At 38.2% G+C, this 26950-nt stretch overlaps 1 protein-coding gene, 2 long non-coding RNA genes and 1 pseudogene across 3 annotated transcripts; 2 read left to right on the forward strand and 2 right to left on the reverse strand.

The window, feature by feature from the left end:
* The first annotated feature begins 39 nt into the window (after positions 1–39).
* On the forward strand, positions 40–2180 carry LOC148212899 (uncharacterized). The gene is made up of 3 exons (XR_015789229.1): positions 40–655; positions 737–781; positions 1871–2180. It is a non-coding gene; the product is annotated as an uncharacterized LOC148212899 (long non-coding RNA).
* Positions 2181–16889: 14709 nt separating this feature from the next.
* Positions 16890–20909, reverse strand: LOC148212900 (uncharacterized; annotated as a pseudogene).
* On the reverse strand, positions 20906–22138 carry LOC111024107 (uncharacterized). The gene has a single exon (XM_022301708.1). It carries the CDS (start codon positions 22136–22138, stop codon positions 20906–20908), a length of 1233 nt encoding a protein of 410 aa, XP_022157400.1.
* Positions 22139–23965: 1827 nt separating this feature from the next.
* On the forward strand, positions 23966–25332 carry LOC148212901 (uncharacterized). The gene is made up of 2 exons (XR_015789422.1): positions 23966–24784; positions 24936–25332. It is a non-coding gene; the product is annotated as an uncharacterized LOC148212901 (long non-coding RNA).
* Positions 25333–26950: the final 1618 nt, after the last annotated feature.

The raw sequence follows: 26950 nt of genomic DNA on the forward strand, positions 1-26950 counted from the left end.
AGGAAAAGTAAAAGAAAAGGGAAAAATAAAGAAAACAAAAAAAGAAACCCTAGCCCAAGTTCTCTTTCTTTCTTCTTCTTCTTCCTTGCCCTAGCAGCCCACCCCCCCTTTTCTCTTCCTCTCTGTTCTCGTTCCGGCGACCCATCCAGCGGCAGTGAGTTCGTCACAGCAGCAGGCACGGCGGTGTCGCGGTGGGGCAGCACTCAGCGTCACCTTCCCGCTGCTTTGCGGCGTTTTCCGGCGTGGGTGCACGATCGGTGGCGGCTTACTACCGAACGACGACGTCCTCGCGGCGGCGGCAGATCGCCCGACGTTCTCCACTGCGACGGCGCTCCCGACGGTGGCAGCCATTGCAGCAGTCTCGGCGTCGTAGGTAGCAGAAGCTGCGGCGGGTGGAGACGACGAGCTCAGATCCGACACCTTCGGGCAGACCACGAGCAAGTCCGACTGTCATTCGGCGACCCGTACCTGCAGCACCCCTCCCCGACTCGGACAGAAGTGAACAACTCGTGCTTGGCCCAGATCTGCGGCGTTTTCTTCCTCCCGGTGACTTTCGGTGTTGACCCACATTCGTTGTTGAAACCCGATTTAGGCTACCCACACCTTGGCGAGCTAGATCTAGGTGACCCACACCTATACGAAGTCGGTTTTGGTGGTAATGAGTCATTTGAACCCTTTTAGAATTAATTTCGAAAGCTGAATAGTGTACGTAACTTGCTGTATTTTTCTGTTTTAGTGCTTAGGTGTGAGATCGACGCAAAACTTAAGGGCGCGGTTGTGGGTAAGTAGACAAGGGGCGTGTGCGTGCGTTAATGTGTATCAGATGGCCTGTAATGTGCTGTTTTTGTGATGTTCGATATTGTTTTGATACGCTGATGTGTTAGATAGCTCCCGGTTGTGGTAATCTGTATACATGGAGTATTGTTGAGTAATTGTCGGTAATATTGGTGTAATTTCTGCTTTGCTAAACTGCCGAGAATTGTTGTGGGGATGTTTGTTGTCTGAATATGCATGGATTGTTCGGCGTGTTTGGTGTGCTTTGTTATATCTAGTAATGCTTATTGAATATTGATGTTGGATAATAAACATTTTGGGTGAACTGTGTTGCGCTCGAATTGTTTAAGAATTTCCTTGGTTATGCTGTGTTGTGACAAACTCCTTGTGGAGTTGTTGTTAAGAAATGTTATTTTGTGAAAGCATGATGGGTTTATTATTTCATTATTAGAATGTTGTTTATGTTGTGGAAGCATGCTGAATTGGTTGTCAGCTGAAGGATGAATGGGTCATGGCGTAAGAAAGTATATAGTAAGACTTCGGGAGAGTTGAAGTCTTGGAGAAAGTGAATGGGTGAGTGTCAGGGCCTCGGGTATAAATGGTCGGGGGCTGATACGTCACTAATTGAGTATCGAGGCCTCGGGTAGAAATGGTCGAGGGTCGATGCGAGGAGTCTTTTGGAAGGAAAGCTATTGGGGCCTTGGGTAGAATGGTCAAGGGCCAATAGATGGTGAAGTCATCGGGGCCTTGGGTAAAATGGTCGAGGGCCGATGCAGTAGTGTCGGGGCTCTGGGTAAAAATGGTCAGGGACCGACTCTACTCGAAGGAGTTAACTGTGGAAGGCTAGGATAGCTGTGATAAGTGTAGAGGTACTTGAGATGTTAGGGAGACTAGAGGTTGGTAGTTAATGTGTTCCTGGTTGTGGTTGTCACCGAATTTTATAGAATGTGTCTATGTTTGAATGCATAATGTGATGAAAAGCATGACTATGAATGTTTCCTGATTTAGTTGAGCATGATGTGTGGGTGTTGTTGGTGAGGGCTACTTACGGAGTATATTTTACATACTCACCCCCCCTCTACAATTATTGTTTCAGGTGAAGGTCTCGTTGGCGACCATGGTGATGAGACGGAGGAGACATGACGAGCGAGGACCATAGGCTGCATAGTCACTCTTGCTTAGCTTAAGTTGTTAGTTAAGACCTTATGTTATGGTCAATAAACCATTTGCTCGTATTTGAATAATTGGGAGGTTCCCACTTGTTGTTTATTTTCTTTCGGGATAGGTGCCTATCTTAGTTTTCTTCCATTCATTGAGTTTTGCCTAGTTTGAATAATAAATTTGCCTCGTGAGGTTGTCCACGGATGTTGTTGATTGATATTTTATGAAATTGATTTATTGTTAAATTGATGAGAGGTGGAACTTGATTTTATATAATTATTGTATAGGGAGCACTGGTCGACGCCGGCCACTGGTCGGCCGGGGGCCAGCTCGGGTCGCTGGGTGCCGGCCCCATTTCCTGGCTCGTGCCTTCTTCTCGGGTTCCTTTCAGCCTCCCGTCGCTTGTCTCTTCTCTTTTTATCTCCCCATAACATGTTTTGAGAAATATAATTTGATGGTTGATATTTGTTCTCTTAGAACAAATTGTTTAAATGCTTTTCGGCCATAAATTATGAGTTTCTCTATGAAAATTAATTTAAAAATTTTACTCACTGTTAGAATATTGTTTGTTTGAAAAGAGATGTTAATTCTTTTTCATTGGGATAGTTGCTAAGAATTGATTTAATTTTAAAATTTCATTAGTATGTTGCTCAAAAGTGTTTAATTGATTTTTGTGGTTTTATTTGTCTATCTTTGATCAGACTCTTTTGTGATTACATAAGTCAAATTAGACCTATGATCAAGTACATTTGGTATCAGTATTTGTTTGATTAATATTTTTATGATGTCAATTACTTACATTTAATTTGTAATACTTTTAGGTGGCATAAATGATGATATTGTTATTTTGTTGATAATTGATATCAATGTTGATTGTTCTTTATCAATTGTTTTTTTTATAGCATTTGATATTTTTGGTATCTTGATCATGTTTCTAATGTTTATGTTATTTTTATCTGGTTTTGATAAGTTGATTCTGTGGAGATTAATTTGATTTTTATGTATATGACTATAATCATGAGACTTAAAATTGCTCTATTGGAATTATACTTGTCTTATGTCATATTTTCTTGAATGAAAATTTTGTGGAATATTAAATATTTGTTTGAGATAGATTGATCTAGCATGACTTTTTTTTATATATATCTATCTTATGAAATTGATTGACATGGTTTTTCTTGTATTACTTATATCTCCTTGGTATTTATTGTTATGTCTTTTTAAGAGGAGAATGCATATTTTTAGGGGGGGTTATATACCATTTATATGATTTTCATGATGTTGATTCTCCCTATTGCTATTTGATGTTTATTGCTTTATGTGAATTTTTTTTATTAGCATGAATAATAAATTTTAAAAGAGTATGATGGAAGAAGTTGCTCAAAAGTTTCAAGTTCATTGAAGCAAAAATTGCAAATACTCTTTTGAACACCTCTACTAAGCCTGAAAATGGTGTAAAAGGTAAATGTATTGATGTTAAAGCTTATTGAGGTATGTCGAAACTTTACTTCTCTTATGCATATTATGTATCTATTTAGGGGGAGTAAGTATATTGAAGCAAATTTATTTTAGAATTGCTTATAAGTGATGCCTCTTGTTTTTCTTGCTAATTTATTTAGAAAACATCTTGATAGGGGGAGTTTTTATAAAAACTTAGTGTTAAATTGTCTTTTTGTCCCTTATGAACGAGAAGTGTTTTATTGCTTAAAAAATGTGAGCTTTCATGTCTATTTATTTTTCTTACTTATTCCTTTTTTATTGATTCCAAAAGGGGGAGAGGTATTAATAAAAATGAATAATCTTGTGAGAAATTGTGTTACAATTAAATTTATGCTTGCTTGATTGTGCTTCATGTTATCTCACACACTACTTTGATTACATTTTTCTCGAGTGATTTGTCATCATCAAAACGGGGGAGATTTTTGACTTTTTGACCCTTAATCTCGATTAATTAATTTAATTAATTAATGTTTTGATGATAACAAACACACTTAGTATAAATTATTTTTGGTTTGTAAGAAACATTGTTATAAAGCATAAATTTATTACCAGCTTCAATCATATTATATGATTTATTGAAAATATATATTTTGTTGATTGTTAATTTTAGTGTTTTCAAGTGTCCATAGCATAGAGCTCAATACGACAATTTCAACGGATTTTGGGACACCCAAATCAGAGTTCAAACGAACAAATTATGGTCGAAAAAAGTTGGAAGGAAAAATGGATGATATGACAGTTGAATCAACCAACTGAACCAATGAAATGCTGACATGTGACATGGTGTTAAAAATGAAATAAAAAAAAAGAAAGAAGAAAGAAATGAAAAGTGAAAACAAAAGAAAAGAATAGAAAACATTTAAAAAAAAAGAGAAATTTAGAAGTTATAACTTAATTCAAAAAGAAAAAATAAAAAGTCAAGTGGCATGGGAGGCACTGACATAAAAATTAAAAAAAAAAAGAAAAAAGAAAAAAAAAACTAGTAGCCCTGAAGAGAGAAAAAAATTGATATTTTATTATTATTATTATTATATTCAATTAAATCTTAACCTTTGAGTTTCAATGATTAAAGATCCAATGACCCAAATTTAATTTCGATTTCAAATTTCTTTCCAACTCTTTCCCTTCTATTTAAAAACTTTCTTCTCTCAAATTTTCAACAACAATTTTCTCTACCACCTTTCTCTCCAATCTCTTCATGTTTTTTTCTCTCCAAAATTTCAATATTGTTATAATTTCTTTTGAGAGAAATTTTATATTTGAGAGATATCGAGCTTGTAATTTTTATTTTCTCTTAGCCAATTTGAGGGCTTTTATTTGTAAGATTTTTTCTGACAAATTTGTGAGCAAAATTTTTTGTATCTACTCTTTGAAAGAGTTTGTGAGATTGTACTCAAAATTCAAATCTATTGTAACGGTTGCTCTTGAGCCCGGAAAAGAACATTGTAACGATTTGATCCTAAACCATTGAAAGGATCGTGTTTGTTCTTGCTCCAGGAAAAAGAACATTACACCGGTTGGACTCTAAGCCGTGGAAAGAGTTAAGTTCTTCAATTGAACACCTAAGAGGAGTTTGGGAAGTGGAGTAGGCCGATTGTTGCCGAACCACTATAAATTTCCGGTGTTATTTTCTCTAACCCTTCTCTATTTAATTTTTACAATTAATTTTTTTGTTATAAATTGCATTAAACTAATTGCTAGAATTTTTTATTCATGTTTATGTTCAATATTTATACTGAAATTAATTAGGATGCTTGAAATGTTATTTCTCATTTATTAAATAATTTATGTTAAAATTATTTATTTGTAAAGAGTTTACATAGTTATTGTTTAAATTAGGCCCACCGTAGTAAAAAGTTTATAAATTGTAATTTAAACCCTATTCACCCCCCCCCCCCCCCCCTCTCTAGGATTGTCATACCAATCCAACATCTTTAAGTACCACGGATCCTCTAATGAACAATCGTTTATGGTCCTACCATAAAACAAGTCCCTCTCAAGCTAGTGAGAGGGTGGGCCCCTTGTTCAAGACCCAGAGTTAGCACTTAAGGGAACAACTCATCTACTTCCCTAAACTCGGGAAGGAGTGAATTCTATCTCATGAAGCTATGTTTCCAGCTTCGCACTCGGACTCGTCCCCAAAATGCTAGGCATATTGAGTCGGCATCTCGGGCCACTCTCACCCATACAAATCAAAGGATAATTCCTCGTAGGCAGTAGTCCATAACTCACTCAACATTGAGATCAAGTTACATGGTTATCCTGTTAAATATTAATCTAATTAGTTAATGGTGTTACAACTAAAGATTAATAATTATGTGGTCTGGTCTTACACAAACTCATTGTATATGATACCCCTACTCGCATATCTCCACATGAACGACTTGGATCGAGTCATTTGTAACTTTTTATAAAGTGGGTCGTATCCATATTGTCACCAGGATAAGGTACTCAACTTTATCCTTATATTATATACCATTCAGGTAATTACTAGAACATGATCCAACTGTATATCTACTGTATACTGTGGATATCAAGTATAAACTATTCCAGTTACATTAAATAACCTCGGATGTTAGTTTATTGCATTTCGATCAATGCAATTCTAAAACCCCAAAGAAAACTTCATTAAACAAATAATTTGTTTTACATTTACAAACCACGAGATAATGTGGTGAGGTACCACGAACTGGTACATAATACTTTTCCACACAAAGGTAGTTACCTTCTGCTTGGTGATCGTTGCGAGCGGTTCCACTTCTGCCCACTTTGTGAAATGGTCAACTGCAACCACTACGATCTTAGTTTGGCCTTTCCCCATATGGGGAGCTGACCAATTAGATTAATGCCTCACTACGCGAAAGGCCAAGAAGCAACGAGGCTAGTTAGCTGCTCAATCGGTAGCTTAGGTACAGTGACTGTTTTCTGGCATCGGCTACATCTCCGTGCGAACTTTTGGGAGTCCTTTTCTAAGGTTGGCCAGTAGTACCCTTGACGTAGGATATTACGGGCCAGTTCTTGTCTGACCAAGTGGTCTTCGCAGACCCCTTTGTGTACCACGCTGAGCACGTAGTCCACCTCTTTGAGGCTGATGCACCAGAGGAGTGGGAGGGAGTACCTTCACTTATATAGAACCCGGTCCTTCAGTATATAGTGATTCGCTCACCACCGGAGGTGACAAACCTCTACTCGGCTCTCCGGCGTTTCTCCACTATCCAAGTGCTTTATGATGGGGGTCCTCTAGTCTTCAGCTTCTGGTCGATCTATGTCCATCATCTCGGCCTTGGCGAGACTTGACCCTTCCATGATCTCTACTATCACGGTTAGAGGGAGATCTGTCTCGTGGCATGTGCGAGGCCGGCCAGGGCGTCAGCGTTCGTGTTCTTGGATCGCACGACTTGTTCGACGATCTGGTCTTCAAATGAATCTAAGAGCGCCTGTCTAACTGTGAGTCACTGAGGACGGGGATGCTTCGTGCCCTCGTTGGTTTTGTGAGCCAGAGACAGTGATCAAAGCTTCGTAATCGACTCCATTGCTCATGGCGGCTCTCGTCTAGGGTGGTCATAGGATCCCCACCCACAGTTATGCTTATTGGCTGACCCATCAGTGTAGAGGGTTCACTATTTCAGGCAGGCTCTAGGTAGTGCTTAGGCTGAAGCCAGCATCACATCGGCCATGAAGTCTGCTACGTGTTCCCTATACGTCAGCTATGGACAGCCTTATGTATGTCATGCTGTATACTAGACATGACATATGCTACGCAATGGGGACTGTCAGACAACATCAGTCCAATCCTGGACTTGGTCAATGGACTGCTGTCAAAACAATCCTCAAGTATCTTCGGAGAACGAGGGACTACATGTTGTGTATGGTGCTAAGGATTTGATCCTTACAGGATACACTGACTCTGATTTTTAGACTGACAAGGATTCAAGGTAATTCACGTCAGAATCAGTGTTCACTCTGATTTTGATATATAATATATATTTAATATACAATGTGTATATTTGGTATATAATATATAATAAATATACAATATATATTCGATATACAAATGGATAATATTTCAGTAATAGCCTAAATGGTCTATAATACATGGATAAGGTTGGGTACCTTATCCTGGTAACACTATGGATACAGCCCACTTTGTAATAGTTACAAACAACTCTGTTCATGTCGTTCATGTGGAGATATGTGAGTGGGGGTATCCTATACAATGTGCTTATATAAGATCGGCCGCGAAATAGTTAATTCTTACTTATAACACTGTAATCTAACTAGATTAATATTTTATAGGATGACCAGGTAACTCGATCTTAATCCTAAATGGGTTATGGACTCCTGATTATAATGGATTGTCCTTTGATTTGTATGGGTGAGAATGGCCCGGGTTCCGACTCAATAATTCTACCATTTTGAGGACGAAATGAAATGGGAAGCTGGGAACATAACTACGCAAGATGAAATTCACTCCTTCCCAACTTTAAGGTAAGTAGATGAGTGTTTCCTTAATTGCTGACTCCTGGACTTGAACAAGAGGCCCCACCCTCTTACTAGCCTGGAAGGGACTTCTGTTTAATGGTCGGACCATAAACATGTTGTTCATTAGAGGAATAGTGGTACTTAAGGTGCAAGATGTAACTCAAGGGTAGAACGGTAATTTGATCCAGTTGATATTACGAACACTCATGAATGATTGACTTACCATCAATGGTGAATTTCCGTGGACACAAAATATTCTACAGTGAGAAGAGTGCAGCTGTGGGTCTTTAGTGGAGTGACCCACAGTTAGTAAATTTTGATTAATATGGTTAATGTAATGAGTTTAATTAATTAATCTCATATCGTTGAAACTTCTGATCTATAGGTCCATTGTGTCCCCTTGCTAGCTCAAAACGAGTAAAACAAGGATCAAGAATTATGAAAGAATTTGAAATGTTCAACTTGTCCTCTCCAAACTCTACAATTCCTACTAAAAACATCAAGAATTAACCATAATTCATTCAAATTAAGGAAATTGAGAATTCCAACTGCTCAAGGTCCTAGCTATGATTTCTACTATTTGCATGATATTTTTACATGGAACCTCACATTTCCGCATAAATATAACCCAGTTTAGGCCATAAAATACTCTCTTTTAGGAGTTATCAACGTTGTACGTCGAGGGGCCATCCACTACCACGAACTCCTCGAACCTGGTCACGACTCCTTTGCCTTCCCTCGACGTTAGAGGCAGCTTGATGCTTCCCTCAGGGTAGACCTTTTAGCTTGAGAAGCTGACCAATAGGGTGGCACATATTTTAAGCTTGGTCGAGCCCTACCCGAGGGTTCGTAATACCCTAGCGTAAGGACGTTAGCTGAGCTTCCCCCATACACTAGAACCGGTGCATAGGGACATTATTAATGTCAGAGACTATCACCAGTGCGTCGTTATGGGTTTTGAGATTTGTGGTTGCCTTTTCTTCTGCAATGATTATGAATGGTCTGGGCTTGGCAGTTCTCGCTGCTAGGACTTTACAAGCCATCGGGTCATTCCTTGCCTGTCTGGCCAGGGTCTTCCGCTTTTGTGGTCCCCCGTAGATGGTTAGGATAGCCCGTGGCTGTTAGTTTTCTTTTAGGGGACTTGGGCTTTTGTTTGTTGCGGCCGAAGTTCCTATAGGTCCTGCGGCTAGTCACAGAACTCTGTCCCATAAACTCCTTCAGATATCCTCGCTGGACCAATGACTCGACTTAGTCCTTAAGGTCGCGGTAGTCTGTCGTGTCATGGTCGTGGTTGTGATGGAATTCACAATACTTGCTTCGATCTTTTTTGTCTGAATTACTCCTTGATCGCTCGGACGAATTTCGGAGAAGATCCACATGTCCCTCGGTTGGGCATTAACGCCAAGGAGCAAATAAGCCTACAACTAGAAAAGTCGACACTGGTGCAGTCTCCTGCCTATTTCAGTTTGATGCACAAATTAGTAATCGGAGTGAGAAAATAAAGTAGAGTCCTTACGGTTTCATTGATAGGTATTTCACTTACTTGGTAGATGTGTGAGTCTTTCCCTTTTATTGGCGCTAATGGCTAACAAGTGAGGACGACGGTTGAGGTGGCAGGGGTGCGTCGGGCTATACGAGGGGTCCTTAGGGTGGAGTGTACGCCCCTGAAAATCATTGGGTTACGCCTCCATTTGCAGGCCTGCGACCTATAGTATTCTGAAGCCAAGTAGCAGTGCTCGACGTCCTCTTTGTACCTAGGTGATGGCGATGCACCTGTGTGCTAGAGTAGGGTAATGAGGTAACCGTATGTGGTCCCGCGCCTCACTGTCGCTCTAGGATTCAGATGTGTGTCCTGCTCAGACTTATCTAGGGAGTTACAATTCGTTAGTGATTTGTTACATAATTAGTCTTACAATTTCAATTCAGTTCTTGATTTGTTATAGAATTAGTTTTACGGTTTATATTTTCCATTCTTTAGTCTCTGATAAGCCTTGATTAAAGGCTAAAAAAGGGTAGGTTTGCATGCTTAAGTAACTTATATTTGGGATGAAAATGTATGTTCATGCATATAATTTAGGAAAAATGTGCATAATTTGTGATTAGGGACTTTGGAATTCAGTTATAGGTAAATGAAGGCTAATTTGTGTAAATATGCTTATTTTGTAAGGAAAAATGAAGATCTATGATCACAATGCGTCAGGCACATTGCAAGGCCATAATTTCTAGCTTACTAGAGGAATGAGCCAGCCAAGTTACTTTGAAAGTTCCAGCTTCACAATGCTTCAGCCACATTGGATGCTTAGATTGTCAAAACGGGAATAACCACTTTTGACCAAGTAATCGGTCCAAGATTTGGTTTTACTCCTAATATCTCTACAACAAGTGGTTGCCAACTTCGCTTGAATTTCTCAAATCCTTGTTACTTCCATGGCCTATAAAAGGAGCCTCCAAACATCACTTCTACACACCTCATTTCCATGCTTTTGCTTTCCCTTTCTAAATTCATGTCAAATTTAGCTTTTAAGTTTTAATTTCAGCTTTAAGTTTTGTTCTTTATTGTTTTTACAATTTTTCCTTGCTTATTTTATTGCAACTCTAGTTATTCTAATTTATGTTCTTCTTTCCCGATTCAATGAAAATGAATTCTTTTGTTATCTTCTTTTGCTATTGCATTTATTTTAATTCCATGAGTAGCTAAATTAATTTTTCAACCCTCCTACGAATGGTTTAGTTCCCATCATTTTAATTACATCTATCATATAGCACGACGTTTACGCTCAAATTGCTTATCTTGATTGAGTTAATTAATCTAGTTGATTTTACTTGCTGGCCACTTGTTTAAATCACAACAGTTGAGTTTAATTCTGAAAAGGTTAGAGTCAACGGAGTTCATCAAGATAAAATGGGAAGTTACTTAGAAATAAGAACTAAAACAAGATCCTAGACATAGGCTCTCTTACCCGTTAAACGTAAGTTGACATTTAAATTATTTAGGATTCTAGAGTTACATAGACATATGTAAACACTAGCCTAAACTTCTAAACAAACCAAAAACGGTATGGAATAGGAGTTGAACCAGTTTGCATAAATTGAGCGTAATTACGGGCACATTTGATAGGTGTAATTCATCATTTTAAAACTAAACAGAAGTAGGGGGTTGGCTTTTTAAATTCTATAATTTCCGTGTGTTTTTCGTTTTCAACCAATCTCACCAATTTTTCTCACAAACCTGATTGCTCATTATAACAGTTTTCAAATTCAGTTTCAAAAGAAAAATTAGTCCCTGTGGAGACGAACTTGGAATATTTCCAGATTATTACTTATGACAGTGTGCACTTACACTTACCCTCTAGCTATTAAGCAGAGGCGTAACAGTCTCTGCTATAATTATTCCAATTTAAATACAAGTGTTTACCAACACCATTAAGTAAGGTGAACATTGCAATTTACCACAGTGAGTGAAAATTCTTATGGTATCAGAGCAGCACTATTGACACACGTCAATTCAAGGGTCCCACGTACCTGTGCAGTGTACCTCCATCCATGTGCAATCTTTCTTGATTTTTCCGCCGGCTTTCTTTGTAATAGAAAGCTTTCTACGTTCTCAAAAATTGAGTTCTCAAAATCTGAGAAAGAAAATTCATCTTCAATTTTTCTACTCTCTCATATTTGCATGCTTGTCTCTGTGTGGCTCGACTCATCAAATTATGTTCTCTGGCATTTTCAATTGATGTCTATTTTGAAAGCTCATTCTCTTTTTGGATTCATCGATGGATTGTCCCTATCTAGATGAATTCGTAAAAAATGATGAGTCTTCCTCACCAAATCCCAAATTCAAGTTATGGCACGCTATTGCACCTCTGCTTAATGGCAAGAGGGATGAGTGCAAGTGCTCACTGTCGCAAGTAATAAGTTGGAAGTATTCCAAGTTCGTCTCCACAGGGACTAGTTTATTTTAAAAATATGTTCTGCGAACTACTCGAATGAGCAATCGGGTTTAGGATAAAAATAATTGATTGGTTGAAATGCACGTTTTATAATTTAATAAAATAGAATTTTGAAACCAACCCTCATACTACTAACTAGTTTGAAGAGAAATGAATTACGCCTATCAGAATCTCACACTAAATTTACTCTCTAATTGCAAACTGGTTCAACTCCTATTCCATACCGCTTTTGGTTTGTTTAGAAGATTAGGCTAGTATTTAAAACATGTCTGTAAAATACTAGAAGAATCCTAAGTAATTAAAACTCCAATTTACGTTTAATGGGTAAGAGAGTCTATGTCTAGGATCTTGTTTAAGTTCTTATGTCTAAGTAACTTCCCATTTTATCTTGATGAACTCCGTTGACTCTAACCTTTTCAGAATTAAACTCAACTGTTGTGATTTAAATAAGTGGTCAGCAAGTAAAATCAACTAGATTAATTAACTCAATCAAGATAAGCAATTTGAGCGTAAACGCCGTGCTATCTGATAAATGTAATTAAAATGATGGGAACTAAGTCACTCGTAAGAGGGTTGGAAAAGCAAATTAGCTACTCATAGAAACATGAAAAATTTTCTTGTTATGCAAAAAATAAAAGCACAACATCAAAGTAATTTTTCCGTTAGCAAATAAATGCAAATAGAATAAATCATGAAATATACTTTACAACTTGGATGCCTTTCCGATTAAATCTTTTTAAACCCAGGGCGGGGCAAAAATATTTTATGCATTGGAAAAAAGAATAGAGGTTTTACCTCTATCAAATTGATCACCAAAATAAGGCTTAACTCTCTAACCATTAACCTTAAAAATATTACCTTTATTATCTTCTAATTCAATTGCACCATGAGAGTATACTTTCACAATCTTAAATGGACCAGACCATCGAGATTTTAATTTTCCTGGAAATAGTCTTAATCTAGAATTAAATAATAATACCATCTGGCCGACCTGAAGTTGCTTGGGCTTGATTCGCCGATCATGCCATTGTTTTGTTTTTTCTTTGTATAATTTGGCATTATCATACGAAAATTGCCGAAATTCCTCAAGTTCGTTTAGCTGCAATTTTCTTTCTTCACTTGCAGCAATAAGGTCAAAATTGCCGATCATACCATCGGTTTGTGGGTGATAAGCAGTAGCAGTTTTATGTTGAACATTATATTTTGCTAATACTTTACTTACTGCTCTATTAACAAAATGTGTTCCTTCATCACTAATTAAGCATCGTTGTAAAGCTCCAGAACATCCCACACACTTCTAGGTCACGTTAACTACCCAACTGTCTAGACTTAACCCCAAACATGAGATGTCAACTCCCTGTGAAATAATTATATAAAATCAAGCTTCACCTCTCATCAATTTAACAATGAATCAACTCTATAGAATATCAATCAACATCATCCGTGGACAACCTCATGAGGCAACTTTATTATTCCAACTAGGCAAAACTCAATGAATGGAAGAAAACTAAAATAAACACCTATCCCAAAATAAAATAACAACAAGTGGGAACCTCCCAATTATTCAAATAAGAACGAATAGTTTATTGACCAAAACATAAGGTCTTAACCATCTAAAACTTAAGCTAAGCAAAAGTAACTACGCAGCCTATGGTCCTCGCTCGTCATGTCTCCTCTGTTCATCACCATGGTCGCCAACGAATCCTTCACCTGAAACAATAATTATAGAGGGGGGGGTGAATATATAAAATATACTCCGTAAGTAGCCCTCACCAACAACTCGCACACATCATGCTCAACAAAATCATGAAACATTCATAATCATGCTCTTCATCACATTATGCAATCAAACATAGGCACACTCTATAAAATTCGGTGACAACCACAACCATGAACACATTAACTACCAACCTCGAGCCCCCCTAACATCTCAAGTACCTCTACGCTTATCACAGTTATCCTAGCCCTCCACAGTCAACTCCTTCGAGTAGAGTCGGCCCCTGACCATTTTTACACAGAGCCCCGACACTACTGCATAGGCCCTCGACCATTTTTACCCAAGGCCCCGATGACTTCACCATCTATTGGCCCTTGACCATTTATACCCAAGGCCCTAATAGCTTTCCTTCCAAAAGACTCCTCGCATCGACCCTCGACCATTTTTACCCGAGGCCTTGATACTCAATTAGTGACGTATTAGCCCCTGACAATTTATACCCGAGGCCCTGACACTCAACCATTCACTTTCTCCAAGAATCCAATGTTGGGTGTGTTGCCCTAAACTCGTACTTTGTAATTTGTAAAAACAAATGTCTATTTAATAAAGTTTTATTCAATAAATTTGTTGTTGAATCATAGCTTTGCATTGTCCAAAATCCAATAAACTAAACATCCAAGGTTATTTATGATGTAATCGGGACAGTATATATACTGGGTATATAGTTAATATACGGGGTATATATTTGATATATCCCTGATATATGAATGGATAATATCCCGTGAATAACCTAAAGGGTCTATAGTATATGGATAAGGCTGGGTACCTTATCCTGGCAACACTATCGATACGGCCCACTCTGTAAAGGTTACAGACGACTCGATCCAGGTCGTTCGTGTGGAGACATGCGAGTGGGGGTATCCTGTACAATGAGTTTGTATAAGACCGGACCACCAAATAGACAATCTTTAGGTGTAACACTGTTAACTAATAGATTGCTATTTCTTAGGATGACCAGACAACTCATTCTCAATCCTGGGTGAGTTATGGACTCCTGCGCGTGAAGACTCGTCCTTTGATTTGTATGGGTCAGAGTAGCCCGAGTCGCCGACTAAACATTCCTACCATTTTCGGGACGAGATCGAGTGGGGAGCTGGGAACATAACTTCACAAGATGGAATTCACTCCTCCCCGACATTATGGGAGTAGATGAGTGTTCCCTTAAATGCTGACTCCGGGACTTGAACAAGGGGCCCCACTCTCTCATTGGCCGAGAGGGACTTCTGGTTATTGGTTGGACCATAACCGGGCTGTTCATTAGAGGAGCAGTGGTGTTCAAGGAGTAAGATGTAACTCAGGGGTAAAACGGTAATTTGACCCAACTTGAGTTACGAACACTCGTGAAGGATTGACTCGTCATTAATGGTCGTATATCCATGGACACGAAAACATTCTGCAGTGAGAAGAGTGCAACTGCGGGTCTTTAGTGGAATGACCCGTAGTTAACGAATCTAGATTAACTCGGTCAATGAGTTTGACCGATTAATCTTGCATCGTTGGAGCTTGGGATCTGTAGGTCCATTAGGTCCCCTTGCTAGCTCATAACGGGTAAAACGAGGATCAAGTTTTTGGAAGAATTTGAATTGTTCAAATTACTTAAGGGATTATATGTATATTGATACATTATAATATATAGTTAATTGTGAATTAAAATTATATATTATGAGAGATATTATTTGAATGAGATTCAAATAAAATTAATATGAATAAGATTCATATTAAAACTATAGGTTAAAAATAATGTGCATAAGATGTACATTAAAACTATAGCTTATACGAGAGTAATGTTTTAGAATATGATTCTAATTTTATAAATAATTAAGTGTTAATTATTTATGTATATATATATATTAATTATTAATTGGATTAATAATTAATTTGATTAATTAATTTTATATATATATTAATTATTTTATATATATTATATATACATATATATATTAATTATTATTATATATGATAAATATAAATATATATATTAATATTATTATTAATATTAACTCCCCTGCAAAATTGCAGGGGAGTGGGGGGGTTGCTGTGACGTGGGGAGTTACCCCACGTCATTGTTCTTCTTCTTCAATGGTTGAAGAAAACAGAACATCACTGTGAAAAAAAGGCATCCCCACATCTCTCTGAAGAAGCTAATCTCTCCCTCTCGTTCCAAAGGATTGCTCCCACTAGCACGATCCCGAGACCCAAAAGGATAGTGAGGAAGACACAGTGGTGGTGTTCGAGGGAAACTCGTTGAAGAAACGTTCTTCAAAGGTAAAGTTTCCTCTGTATTTTCCAACTTTCCAATTCGATTTTGTATCCCGAAAAACAGCAACAAAGATCTGCTTCCGCTCCGGGATTCACATCCCTTCATCCAACCCTCACCAGAGTCTTACTAGATACTTTCTTAAGCCATGACCCATGCATCTTTCAGCTCACAAACACAATTCAGCATGCTTCCACAACATAAACAACATTCTAATAATGGAATGATAAACCAATCATGCTTTCACAATATAACATTTCTTAACAACAGCTCCTCAATGAGTTTTGTCGCAACAAAGCATAACCAAACAAATTTTAAACAATTAGAGTTCAACACAGTTCACCCAAAACACTTAATATCCAACATCAATATTCAAATAGCATTACTAGATATAATAAACACACGAAACACGCCGAACAATTCATGCATATTCAGACAACAAACATCTCCACAACAATTCTCAGCAGTTTAGCAAATCAGAAATTACACCTTTATCACCGACAAATATTCAACACTACTTCAAGTATACAGATTAACACAACGAGAGTTATCTAGCACAATTGCGTATCAAAATTAATATTAAACGCCACAAAACCAGCACAATAGAAATTATCTAACACACATTAACGCACGCACACGCCCCTTGTCGACTCACACACAACCGCGTTCTTAAGTTCTGCGTCGATCTCACACCTAAGCACTAAAACAGAAAAATACAGCAAGTTACGTACATTATTCAGCCTTCGAAATCAATTCTAAAAGGGTTCAAATGACTCATTACTACCAAAATTGACTTCGTAGGGGTGTGGGTAACTTAGATCTAGCTCGCCAAGGTGTGGGTACCTTAAATCGGGCTTCGAACGGATGTGGGTCAACGCCAAAACGTATCGGAATGACGAAATCGCCGTGAACTGCTACTACTCGGGTGCTGGCCGTGAGGTTCGAGGTCGTCGGAGGGGAAACACGTCGGATCTGCTCGACTGCGTCGTTGCTAATCGCCGGTCGCCGATGTTGTCCGCTCTAACACGCCGTCGTTCGCCGCTGTACCTGCTGCAGCCGCTGGAACGCCGTGGGTCGTCGGTCGCCGTTGTTCGAACTCCGCCGAGGAGAAGGTCGCGCCGCCGCTGCTAATCGTCGGGACGTCGGGTGTCGTCGCCGGCCGCCGCTGCTGAAGTTTGACGCTGTCGTTGCTCGCGAACCGTCGCCGATGGACATCTCCGAGAGTTGGGCTGCTGCTGGTTCGAGGAGGCGCCGCCGCTTCCGTAGCCGCCGTGAGCTGTGGTCGCCGGCGAAGAAATTCAACCGGGGGGGGGGGTGTGACGGTGGCTAGGGCAAAAAGGAAGAAGAAGATGAGAGCCTAATGTGTTTTATTTTGTTTTTCTCCCTTATTCTTTTTTTTTTCTTTTTCCTTTGTTTTAAAACCAACCCAACCCAATAAAGGCCCACATGACCAAGCCCAAGAGGACAAGAAGATCATCCCAACGCAAGATAAAACCAATCCTGCGGAACTCGATACGTATAAATTTAATTAAAGTTTAATTAAAAAAAATAAATGAAATTCCTGAATTCGAGACTGACTAACCTGAGGCACTCGGGGTGTTACAATCGTGGAGTGCCATAACGAGTAAACATATTTTTTTGCAAAAATTGAATAACAATTCTAGCATCATTTACTGATGTTGCTATGGCTTCTATCCATTTAGGCACATAATCAACTGCCAACACGATATACATTTTACCAAATGATGGTGGGAAAGGTTCCATAAAGTCAATGCCCCAAACATCAAAAATTTCTACTTCTAAAATTGGATTAAGAGGCATTTAATTTTTTTGAGATATGTTACCTACCTTTTGACATTTATCACATACCTGGCGAATTGTTGGGCATCTCGAAATAATGTGGGCCAAAAAAAACCACTTTGTAATACCTTAGCGGCCGTTTTTCGTCCAGCATAATGCCCACCATACGGGGACGTGTGACATGCATTCAAAATTTCTGTTTGTTCCTCATCAGCTATACATCTGCGCAAAATATTATCAAGACTCAACTTATATAAATAAGGCTCATCCCACCTATAGTGTTTAGCATCATGCAAAAAAAAATTTTACCTGCTGCGAGTTGAACTCATAAGGCAAGATACCACTTACCATGAAGTTTGCATAGTCTGCATACCATGGAACATTATTAACTTGAAGGACTTGTTCATCAGCAAAATGTTCCTTGATTTCTGAGGGTTCGTTCTGATTAGTGGACTCTAATCGAGACAAGTGGTCTGCCACCTAGTTTTCTGTTCCTTCCCTATCTCGAATCTCCAAGTCAAATTCTTGAAGGAGTAGAATCCATCTAATTAGCCTTGGCTTCGCATCTCTTTTTGCAAACAAATATTTCAGGGCAAAATGATCAGTAAACACAATAACTTTCGGGCCTATTAAATATGATCTGAACTTATCAAAAGCAAAAACAACAGCTAATAGTTCTTTTTCAGTGGTCGTGTAATTAAGCTGAGTTGTAGTCAAGGTTTTACTGGCATAGTAAACTGGATGTAAAATTTTATTTCTTCGTTGTCCTAGCATGACTCCTACTGCATAATCGCTTGCATCACACATTACCTCAAATGGCAAACTCCAGTCAGGCTCTATTATGATAGGTGTTGAACTTAATGCTTTTCTAAGAGTATTAAATGAGTTCATGCATTCTTCATCAAATTTAAATGGCCTATCAATTTCTAACAATCGACATAAGGGTTTTGAAATCTTTGCAAAATCTTTGATGAAACGTCGATAAAAGCCAGCATGTCCAAGAAAACTACGAATACCTTTAACAGATGAAGGTGGGGGCAGTTTTGAAATTATCTTGATTTTTGCCCTATCTACTTCCATACCTTTGTTGGAAATCTTATGTCCCAAAACAATACCTTCTCTTACCATAAAATAACATTTTTCCCAATTTAAGACAAGGTTTGTTTTCTCACATCTGTCTAAAACTTTTTCAAGATTTTCTAAACAATTTTCAAATGAATCCCCAAAAACTAAAAAATCATCAATAAAAATTTCAACCACATTTTCAATCATGTCAGAAAAAATTGCCATCATACACCGCTGAAAAGTAGCTGGTGCATTACACAAACCAAATGGCATTCTTCGAAATGCAAATGTTCCGTATGGGCATGTGAATGTTGTTTTCTCCTGGTCTTCTGGGGATATTGTGATCTGGTTATATCCGGAGTACCCATCGAGAAAGCAGTAGAATTCTTTGCCTGCAAGAAGATCAAGCATTTGGTCAAGCAGGGGAAATGATCTTTTTTCGTTACCTTGTTAAGTTTGCGGTAGTCCATGCAAACTCTCCATCCAGTTACAGTACGTGATGGGATTAATTCATTTGCTTCATTTGAGATGACCGTCATGCCACCCTTTTTTGGCATACATTGAACTGGGCTAACCCAACTACTATCTGCTATTGGGTAGATTACTCCTGCATCAAGCCATTTGAGAATTTCTTTCTTCACAACCTCCTTCATCTTGGGGTTCAATCTCCTTTGATGTTCAATTGAGTTGCTTACTCCTTCCTCTAAATGTATTTTATGCATACAAAACGATGGGTTGATTCCCTTGATGTCTGTTATTGTCCATCCAATAGCTTTCTTGTAACTTGATAACACCTGTAATAACAATTTTTCATGCTCGTTAGATAATGATGAAGATATAATAACCGGTAAAGTTTCATTTTCTCCTAATATGCATATTTTAAGTGATTAGGTAGAGGTTTTTGCTCCAGTTGTGGAGGCTCAATGATCGAAGGCTACATTGTCCTGGTTCCTTCATTGGTCAATGTTCTCGTCCCAGGTTTCTCTATTGGCCATGTTGAGGTAGCTATGTTTCGTACCTCCTCTGCTTCTTGTAACTATTGCTCCAAACCGCAATCATCAAATCATAATATTCTTCTATAGAAACAGGGTTAGCTGTATTGATGGCCGAGCATTCTTCTACTTCATCTGGTAGCCGCGTGGCATCCAGAACATTGAATGTTACTTGCTCGTCATTGACTTTCATTGTAATCTCACCTTTCCTTATGTTGAATATTGTATCTCCCGTTGCGAGAAATGGTCGCCCAAGTATTATTGGCACTTCCAAGTCTGCTTAACAATCTAAAATAATGAAATCTGCAGGAAAAATGAACTTGTCAACTTTTACTAGGACATCCTCTATTTTTTCCTCTAGTTTTCTAATGGACCTATCCGCAAATTGGAGGGTTACAGTTGTTGGGCGAGCTTTTCCTATGTTAAGTTTCCTAAAAATGGATAAGGGCATTAAATTTATACTCGCTCCGAGGTCGCATAGTGCTCTCCCTAAGTTTTTGCCTCCTATTGAACATGGGATAGTGAAACTTCCAGGATCTTTACATTTAACCAATAGTGGATTCCCTAAGGCATCACTACTACATTTAGTTAACGCCACTGTTTCGTGTTCTCCTATAGATAATATCTTTCAGAAATTTAGTATAATTAGGCATTTGTTCAAGAGCATCAACTAGAGGGACATTAATATGTAGTTGTTTCAAGATATCGAAAAATTTCCGAAAATTACTATCTTGAGTTTTCTTTATTAAACGTGAGGGAAAAGGAGGAGGTGGTCTAGCAGTACTTACCTGCGGAGCAACCGGTACAATTACCTCTGGTTCTACTATTTTGTCAGGTACGGCCTGTGTGTCTTCCTCTCTCGAAGGGCTAGGGGAAGATTCATCTGGCATTCGAGGTCCTTCATATGTTAGTCCACTCCTTGTTGCAATGGAGTTGCAATGCTCTTTTCCTATTCTTCTTGGCTCTTCTGTACTGCTCGGTAATGAACCCTAGGGTCTTGTCCTTACCTCATTCGCAAGTTGTCCCAATTGCATCTCTAAATTTCTTACCGTAACGTCATTTCTGCCCATGTAATCCTTCACATCCTTCATGTCCTTCATGGTATCCTTTATGTCCTTCATGGTAGCATCAGTCCTAGTCATTAATTCCTTCATTGTGCATCGTTCTTGGTTATGAATTCCTTCATTAAAATCTCCATGTTACTCAAGTTTTGTTGTACCGGCTGCACATAATTTTTCTGTTGGTTGTATTGATGTGGAGTTGGTGGAAAAGCCGGTGAATTTGGAAATCCAGGTGGGGTATAAGCTTGCTTGTACTGTTGATTCTGTCCCGTATCACTGGAACTTCCTTGTCCACTCCATGAGAAATTAGGATGCTGCTTCCATCCCGGATCGTATGTGTTCGAATAAGGATTGAATTTTTGTTGATTCATTTGACCTACATAATACATAGAAGAAGGGTTAGAAGGGCAATTTTCAGATGGATGTTGATCTCCACAATAATAACAAGTAGATTCAGCTATTTGGTAAACAGGAGAAGGATTGGTTGTTGCTGGGGCTGATGCGGCAGCCGCATTGTTCTTTTCCATGTTCTTCAACATTTGAGTGATGGTGTCAATTTGTTTTTGCATAGACGTCATATTATCTAAGGCTAGCACGCCTGCTGGATCTGCTCGTTTTGATTGGGTCCTTGATCTCTCAGAGTACCATTGATCATTGTGTTCAGATAGCTGGTCCAGAATCTCCACTATCTCGTTGAAAGATTTTGATGTAAATTTCCCATTTGCGGCCCCATTAAGCATCATCTTAGTCGGTATATCGCAACCTCTAAAGAAATGTTCAATTTGTACGCACGCTGGGATTCCAATATTTGGACAATTCCTTATTAGATCTTTGAAATGTTCCCAAGCAACATTTACCGCCTCATTCTCCTTTTGTCTGAATGAGATAATCTCTTCCCTAACATCTGCATTCCTTGTCGGTGGGAAGTACTTAACAAGAAATTTATCCACCATATCGCTCCATGTGGTAATGGTGCCTGACGGGAAGGCGTTCAGCCATGCTGTTGCTTGGCCTGAAAGAGAAAAAGGGAATAATGTGAGTCTTAATGCATCATCAGAGATTCCAGGTAATCTACAAGTGTTAGCAACCTTAATAAAAGATTTAAGGTGAGAGCGTGGATCTTCATGTTCAAGCCCCCCAAACTGGCAAATAATGTTTAACATTTGAAGCATCATTGGCTTAAATTCAAATTGGGCATCTGCTGGAAGTGGATTCATAACGCTAGAGTTCAAGTCCTCTAATATTGTGGCTGCATAATCTCGCATTGCACGGTCTTTTTGGTCAGCCACGTGAATTGGGTTCGGCACTACATTTTCTGCCATTTTGTTGAAGTGCTCACGTTCTTTCTCTTTTTGGATTTTTGCTTGCTGTTTTTTCAGTCTCTATTCATGTCTTAACCTCTTGCAGGTTTTCTCGATCTCTGGATCGTAAGGTAACAAATATGAATTTGTGCTCATACACTGATACACACCTCCGAGGTTAGATAAGCAGATATTCTCATAACATAAACGATATAGTGATCACACACACAAACAATTCACAAAGAACAAAAATTATCATAAACAGAGTCCCCGGCAACGGTGCCAAAAACTTGTTGCGCCTCTCCTTAATAGCAAGAGGGATGAGTGCAAGTGCTCACTGTCGCAAGTAATAAGTTGGAAGTATTCAAAGTTCGTCTCCACAGGGACTAGTTTATTTTAAAAATATGTTCTGCGAACTACTCGAATGAGCAATCGGGTTTAGGATAAAAATAATTGATTGGTTGAAATGCACGTTTTATAATTTAATAAAATAGAATTTTGAAACCAACCCTCATACTACTGACTAGTTTGAAGAGAAATGAATTATGCCTATCAGAATCTCACACTAAATTTACTCTCTAATTGCAAACTGGTTCAACTCCTATTCCATACCACTTTTGGTTTGTTTAGAAGATTAGGCTAGTATTTAAAACATGTCTGTAAAATACTAGAAGAATCCTAAGTAATTAAAACTTCAACTTACGTTTAATGGGTAAGAGAGCCTATGTCTAGGATCTTGTTTAAGTTCTTATGTCTAAGTAACTTCCCATTTTATCGTGATGAACTCCGTTGACTCTAACCTTTTCAGAATTAAACTCAACTATTGAAATTTAAACAAGTGGCCAGCAAGTAAAATCAACTAGATTAATTAACTCAATCAAGATAAGCAATTTGAGCGTAAACGTTGTGCTATCTGATAGATGTAATTAAAATGATGGGAACTAAGTCATTCGTAAGAGGGTTGGAAAAGTAAATTAGCTACTCATAGAAACATGAAAAATAGAAATAATAAGAAGTGGATTGAAATAAAATGTCATATTAAGTTTAAGAAGTAATTACAATAGCTAAATTAAAATCGAGAACCAAAATATAAAGAAAATGATAACAACAAAAAGGAATTGCAATAAAAATAATTGTAGGAACGTTGACACAATTAAAGACAAAACAAATTATAAAAGTGTAAATTCTAGAGAGAAAACAAGCTGGAATTTAAATGTCAAGTGAGCTCCCCTTTGAAGCTTGATGGAACTTGGTATTTATAAGCTAAACCTTGCAAGTTGGTGGAGAAAATCTTGGGTATTTGAGTGGAGGAGCTACAATGGGGCTTAACAGCATTTGGTTGCACGGATCAAGGGATGGGTTGAGATTTCTTCCAACTGCCCGGTCAACAAAAGCCCTTATTTATGGGTGGAGAACGTGCCAGGCGCATTGCTGAAGTTTCTGGAGTGTTGGCGATGTGCCAGACGCATCACTGCTAGCTTTAAGATAGCCTCTGTGTCATCTGCAGCATGTGCATTGCTGCTTTTTCCTTTCTTTTTCCCTATAAAACATATATATTTCCTCCGAATTCCATCTATTTATCCAAAACCAAGTGTACAAGTCTTTCCTAAGAAATAATCTCATTTATACCGGATTCAATGCATGAAACATACGTATTTAATTTCAGAAGACACTAAACATGCACAATTTGTAAACGCTTTTTCCTAAAATTCAAGACTTATCACACGCTCAAGATCATGTCCTCACGATGCTCATCAAGGCAACCTTGTCTTAGATGACTCAATCATTAGTCGTCGGTTGCAAAAGCTCAAAGCAAGTCTAGGATTCTCTAGAGAAACGCTTCTCTTCTTCTACTCCGACTAGCATCATTGATCTCAAATCTGAGTTGCAAAGAATTTGAAAGAAAAGCATTGAAAGTAATGATGAATACATTCAGAGAATCAAGATTATTCAAGATAGACTTGCGGTTGTCTCTATTCTTCTTAAGGATGAGGATATACTGATTTATACTATAAGTGACCCTACCATCAGACTACAACGCCTTTCGAACATCTCTTCGCACTCGATCTACAACAGTTTAACTGGAAGTTCTCCATGTATTAATGAAAGCCGAAGAATCGACCATCTTGGCTTAAATCAAGCCACTAGATCCATTTACTCAACAAGTTGCTCTGCTTGCAAACTCTCACAATTTTTATCGAGGAAATTCAAATAATCATAGAGGAGGAGGAGGTCAATCCTTCAACCGAAATCGTGGTCAACATACTAATACCAAGTCTACTACGGGTCGTAGCATTAATGGTAAAACTCTTATGAACTCTTCTTCAACCATAACAGGTCAATTTATAAATTCTATGTTCTCTGGAAATTCCTCTGGAACTGGTTATTGTTCTATTCATAAAGTTGTATGTCAGATCTGTCAAAATTTTGGCCATAATGTTCTTGATTGCTATAATCGGATGAACTATTTGTTTCAATGTCGTCATCCTCCATCACAATTAGCTGCTATGGTTGCTGAAACTAACTCTGGTTGGCTATCTGATAGTGGTTGTAATGCTCACCTAACCTTTGATTTAGCAAATCTTACAGTGGCAAGTCCGTTCAATGGTGAGGAAGGTATCACAGTGGGTAATGGACAAAATCTCAATGTCACACATTTTGGTTCAGGCATGATCACCACTCCTCATAAAACTTTTTGCCTAAACAATGTCCTTTGGGTTCCTTCCATCAAAGCTAATCTATTGTTTGTTCATCAATTTTGCTTAGATAATACTTGCTCTTTCGTTTTAAATGCTAACTCCTTTTCCATCATTGACAGAACATTAGGCCTAATCCTTTACATCGGACCATGTCAAAATTGTCTTTATCCCCTCCCACATTCGATGGTTGCAAGAAAAGGAGTCGTTGCACATCTATGCGCCAAGGTGTCTCATCTTATGTGGCATAATCGTCTTGGGCATCCTAGCAATCAAGTTCTTACTCTTATTTGTAAATCAATTTCTTAATCATATTTGTAAATCTCCTGGTATTCCTTTAGAATCTTCTAGCAGTTCTTATGTCTGTTCTCATTGTTTGCATGGCAAAATGTCAAAATTACCATTTATTTTGTCGCGTCATGTTTCTGTTAAGCCTCTTGAGCTGGTTCATAGTGATCTTTTGGGACCAGCTTCCGCTATTTCTCTTCATGGCTGTATATATTACATCTCTTTTATTGATGATATGTCCCGTTATACATGGATTTTTCCTCTTCTAAATAAATCCTATGCACGTTCTGTTATTACCAAATTTATGCCTTATGTTGCGAATTTACTGGATAATCGTGTTAAAATTTTTCGCAGTGATAGGGGTGGAGAGTTTGTAAACCGCTCCTTTTCTTCATTCTTTGATGCTTGGGGTCTTTCCCACCAAAAATCTTGTCCTTACACCCCTGAGCAAAACGATGTCGCTGAGCGAAAACATCTACACATAGTTCAAACTGCCCTCTCTCTTATCTCAAAATCTTCCGTTCGTTTAAAATTTTGGTATTATGCCTTCTCCACTACAGTTTTTCTAACAAATAGGATGACGTCTTTACAAGTGGATAATGTTCCGTGAATAACCTAAAGGGGTCTATAGTATATGGATAAGGCTGGGTACCTTATCCTGGCAACACTATAGATACGGCCCACTCTGTAAAGGTTACAGATGACTCGATCCAGGTCGTTCGTGTGGAGACATAAGAGTGGGGGTATCCTATACAATGAGTTTGTATAAGACCGGACCACGAAATAGCCAATCTTTAGATGTAACACCGTTAACTAATAGATTGTTGTTTCTTAGGATGACCAGACAACTCATTCTCAATCCTGAGTTAGTTATGGACTCCTGCCCGTGAGGGCTCGTCCTTTGATCTGTATAGGTGAGAGTGGCCCAAGTTGCCGACTCAACATTCCTACCATTTTTTGGACGAGACCGAGTGGGGAGCTGGGAACATAACTTCACAAGATAAAATTCACTCCTCTCCGACTTTAGGGGAGTAGATGAGTGTTCCCTTAAATGCTGACTCCGGGACTTGAACAAGGGGCCCCACCCTCTCATTGGCCCCGAGACGGACTTCCGGTTATTGGTCAGACCATAATCGGGTTGTTCATTAGAGGAGCAGTGGTATTTAAGGAGTAAGATGTAACTCCGGGGTAAAACGGTAATTTGACCCAACTTGAGGTACGAGCACTCGTGAAGGAATTACTTGTGATTAATGGTCGTATATCCGTGGACACGAAAACATTCTGCAGTGAGAAGAGTGCAACTGCGGGTCTTTAATGGAATGACCCGTAGTTAACGAATGTTGATTAACTCGGTAAATGAGTTTGACCGATTAATATCGTATCGTTGGAGCTTCGGATCTGTAGGTCCATTAGGTCTCCTCGTTAGCTCATAACGGGTAGAACGAGAATCAAGTTTTGGAAGAATTTGAATTGTTCAAATTACTAAAGGGATTATATGTATATTGATACATTATAATATATAGTTAATTATAAATTAAAACTATATATTATGAGAGAAATTATTTGAATGAGATTCAAATACAATTAATATGAATAAGATTCATATTAAAACTATAGGTTAAAAATAATGTGCATAAGATGTACATTAGAACTATAGGTTATACGAGAGAATATGGTTTAATTAAATGTGAGAAATTTAATTAAATGTTAAATAATTAATTGTTAATTATTTAATATTAATTAATTATTAATTTGATTAATAATTATTTAATATTACATTTAATTAATTAATTATTAATTTGATTAATAATTATTTAATATTACATTTAATTAATTAATTATTAATTTG

This window comes from Momordica charantia, assembly GCF_013281855.1.
Source record: "Momordica charantia cultivar OHB3-1 chromosome 2 unlocalized genomic scaffold, Mcharantia_2.0 BLBB01000002.1, whole genome shotgun sequence".
Taxonomy (NCBI): domain Eukaryota; kingdom Viridiplantae; phylum Streptophyta; class Magnoliopsida; order Cucurbitales; family Cucurbitaceae; genus Momordica; species Momordica charantia.

Coding starts and splice junctions, on each gene's coding strand:
- LOC111024107 (XM_022301708.1), bottom strand. CDS start 22,138: ATGGCAGAAAATGTAGTGCCGAACCCAATTCACGTGGCTGACCAAAAA.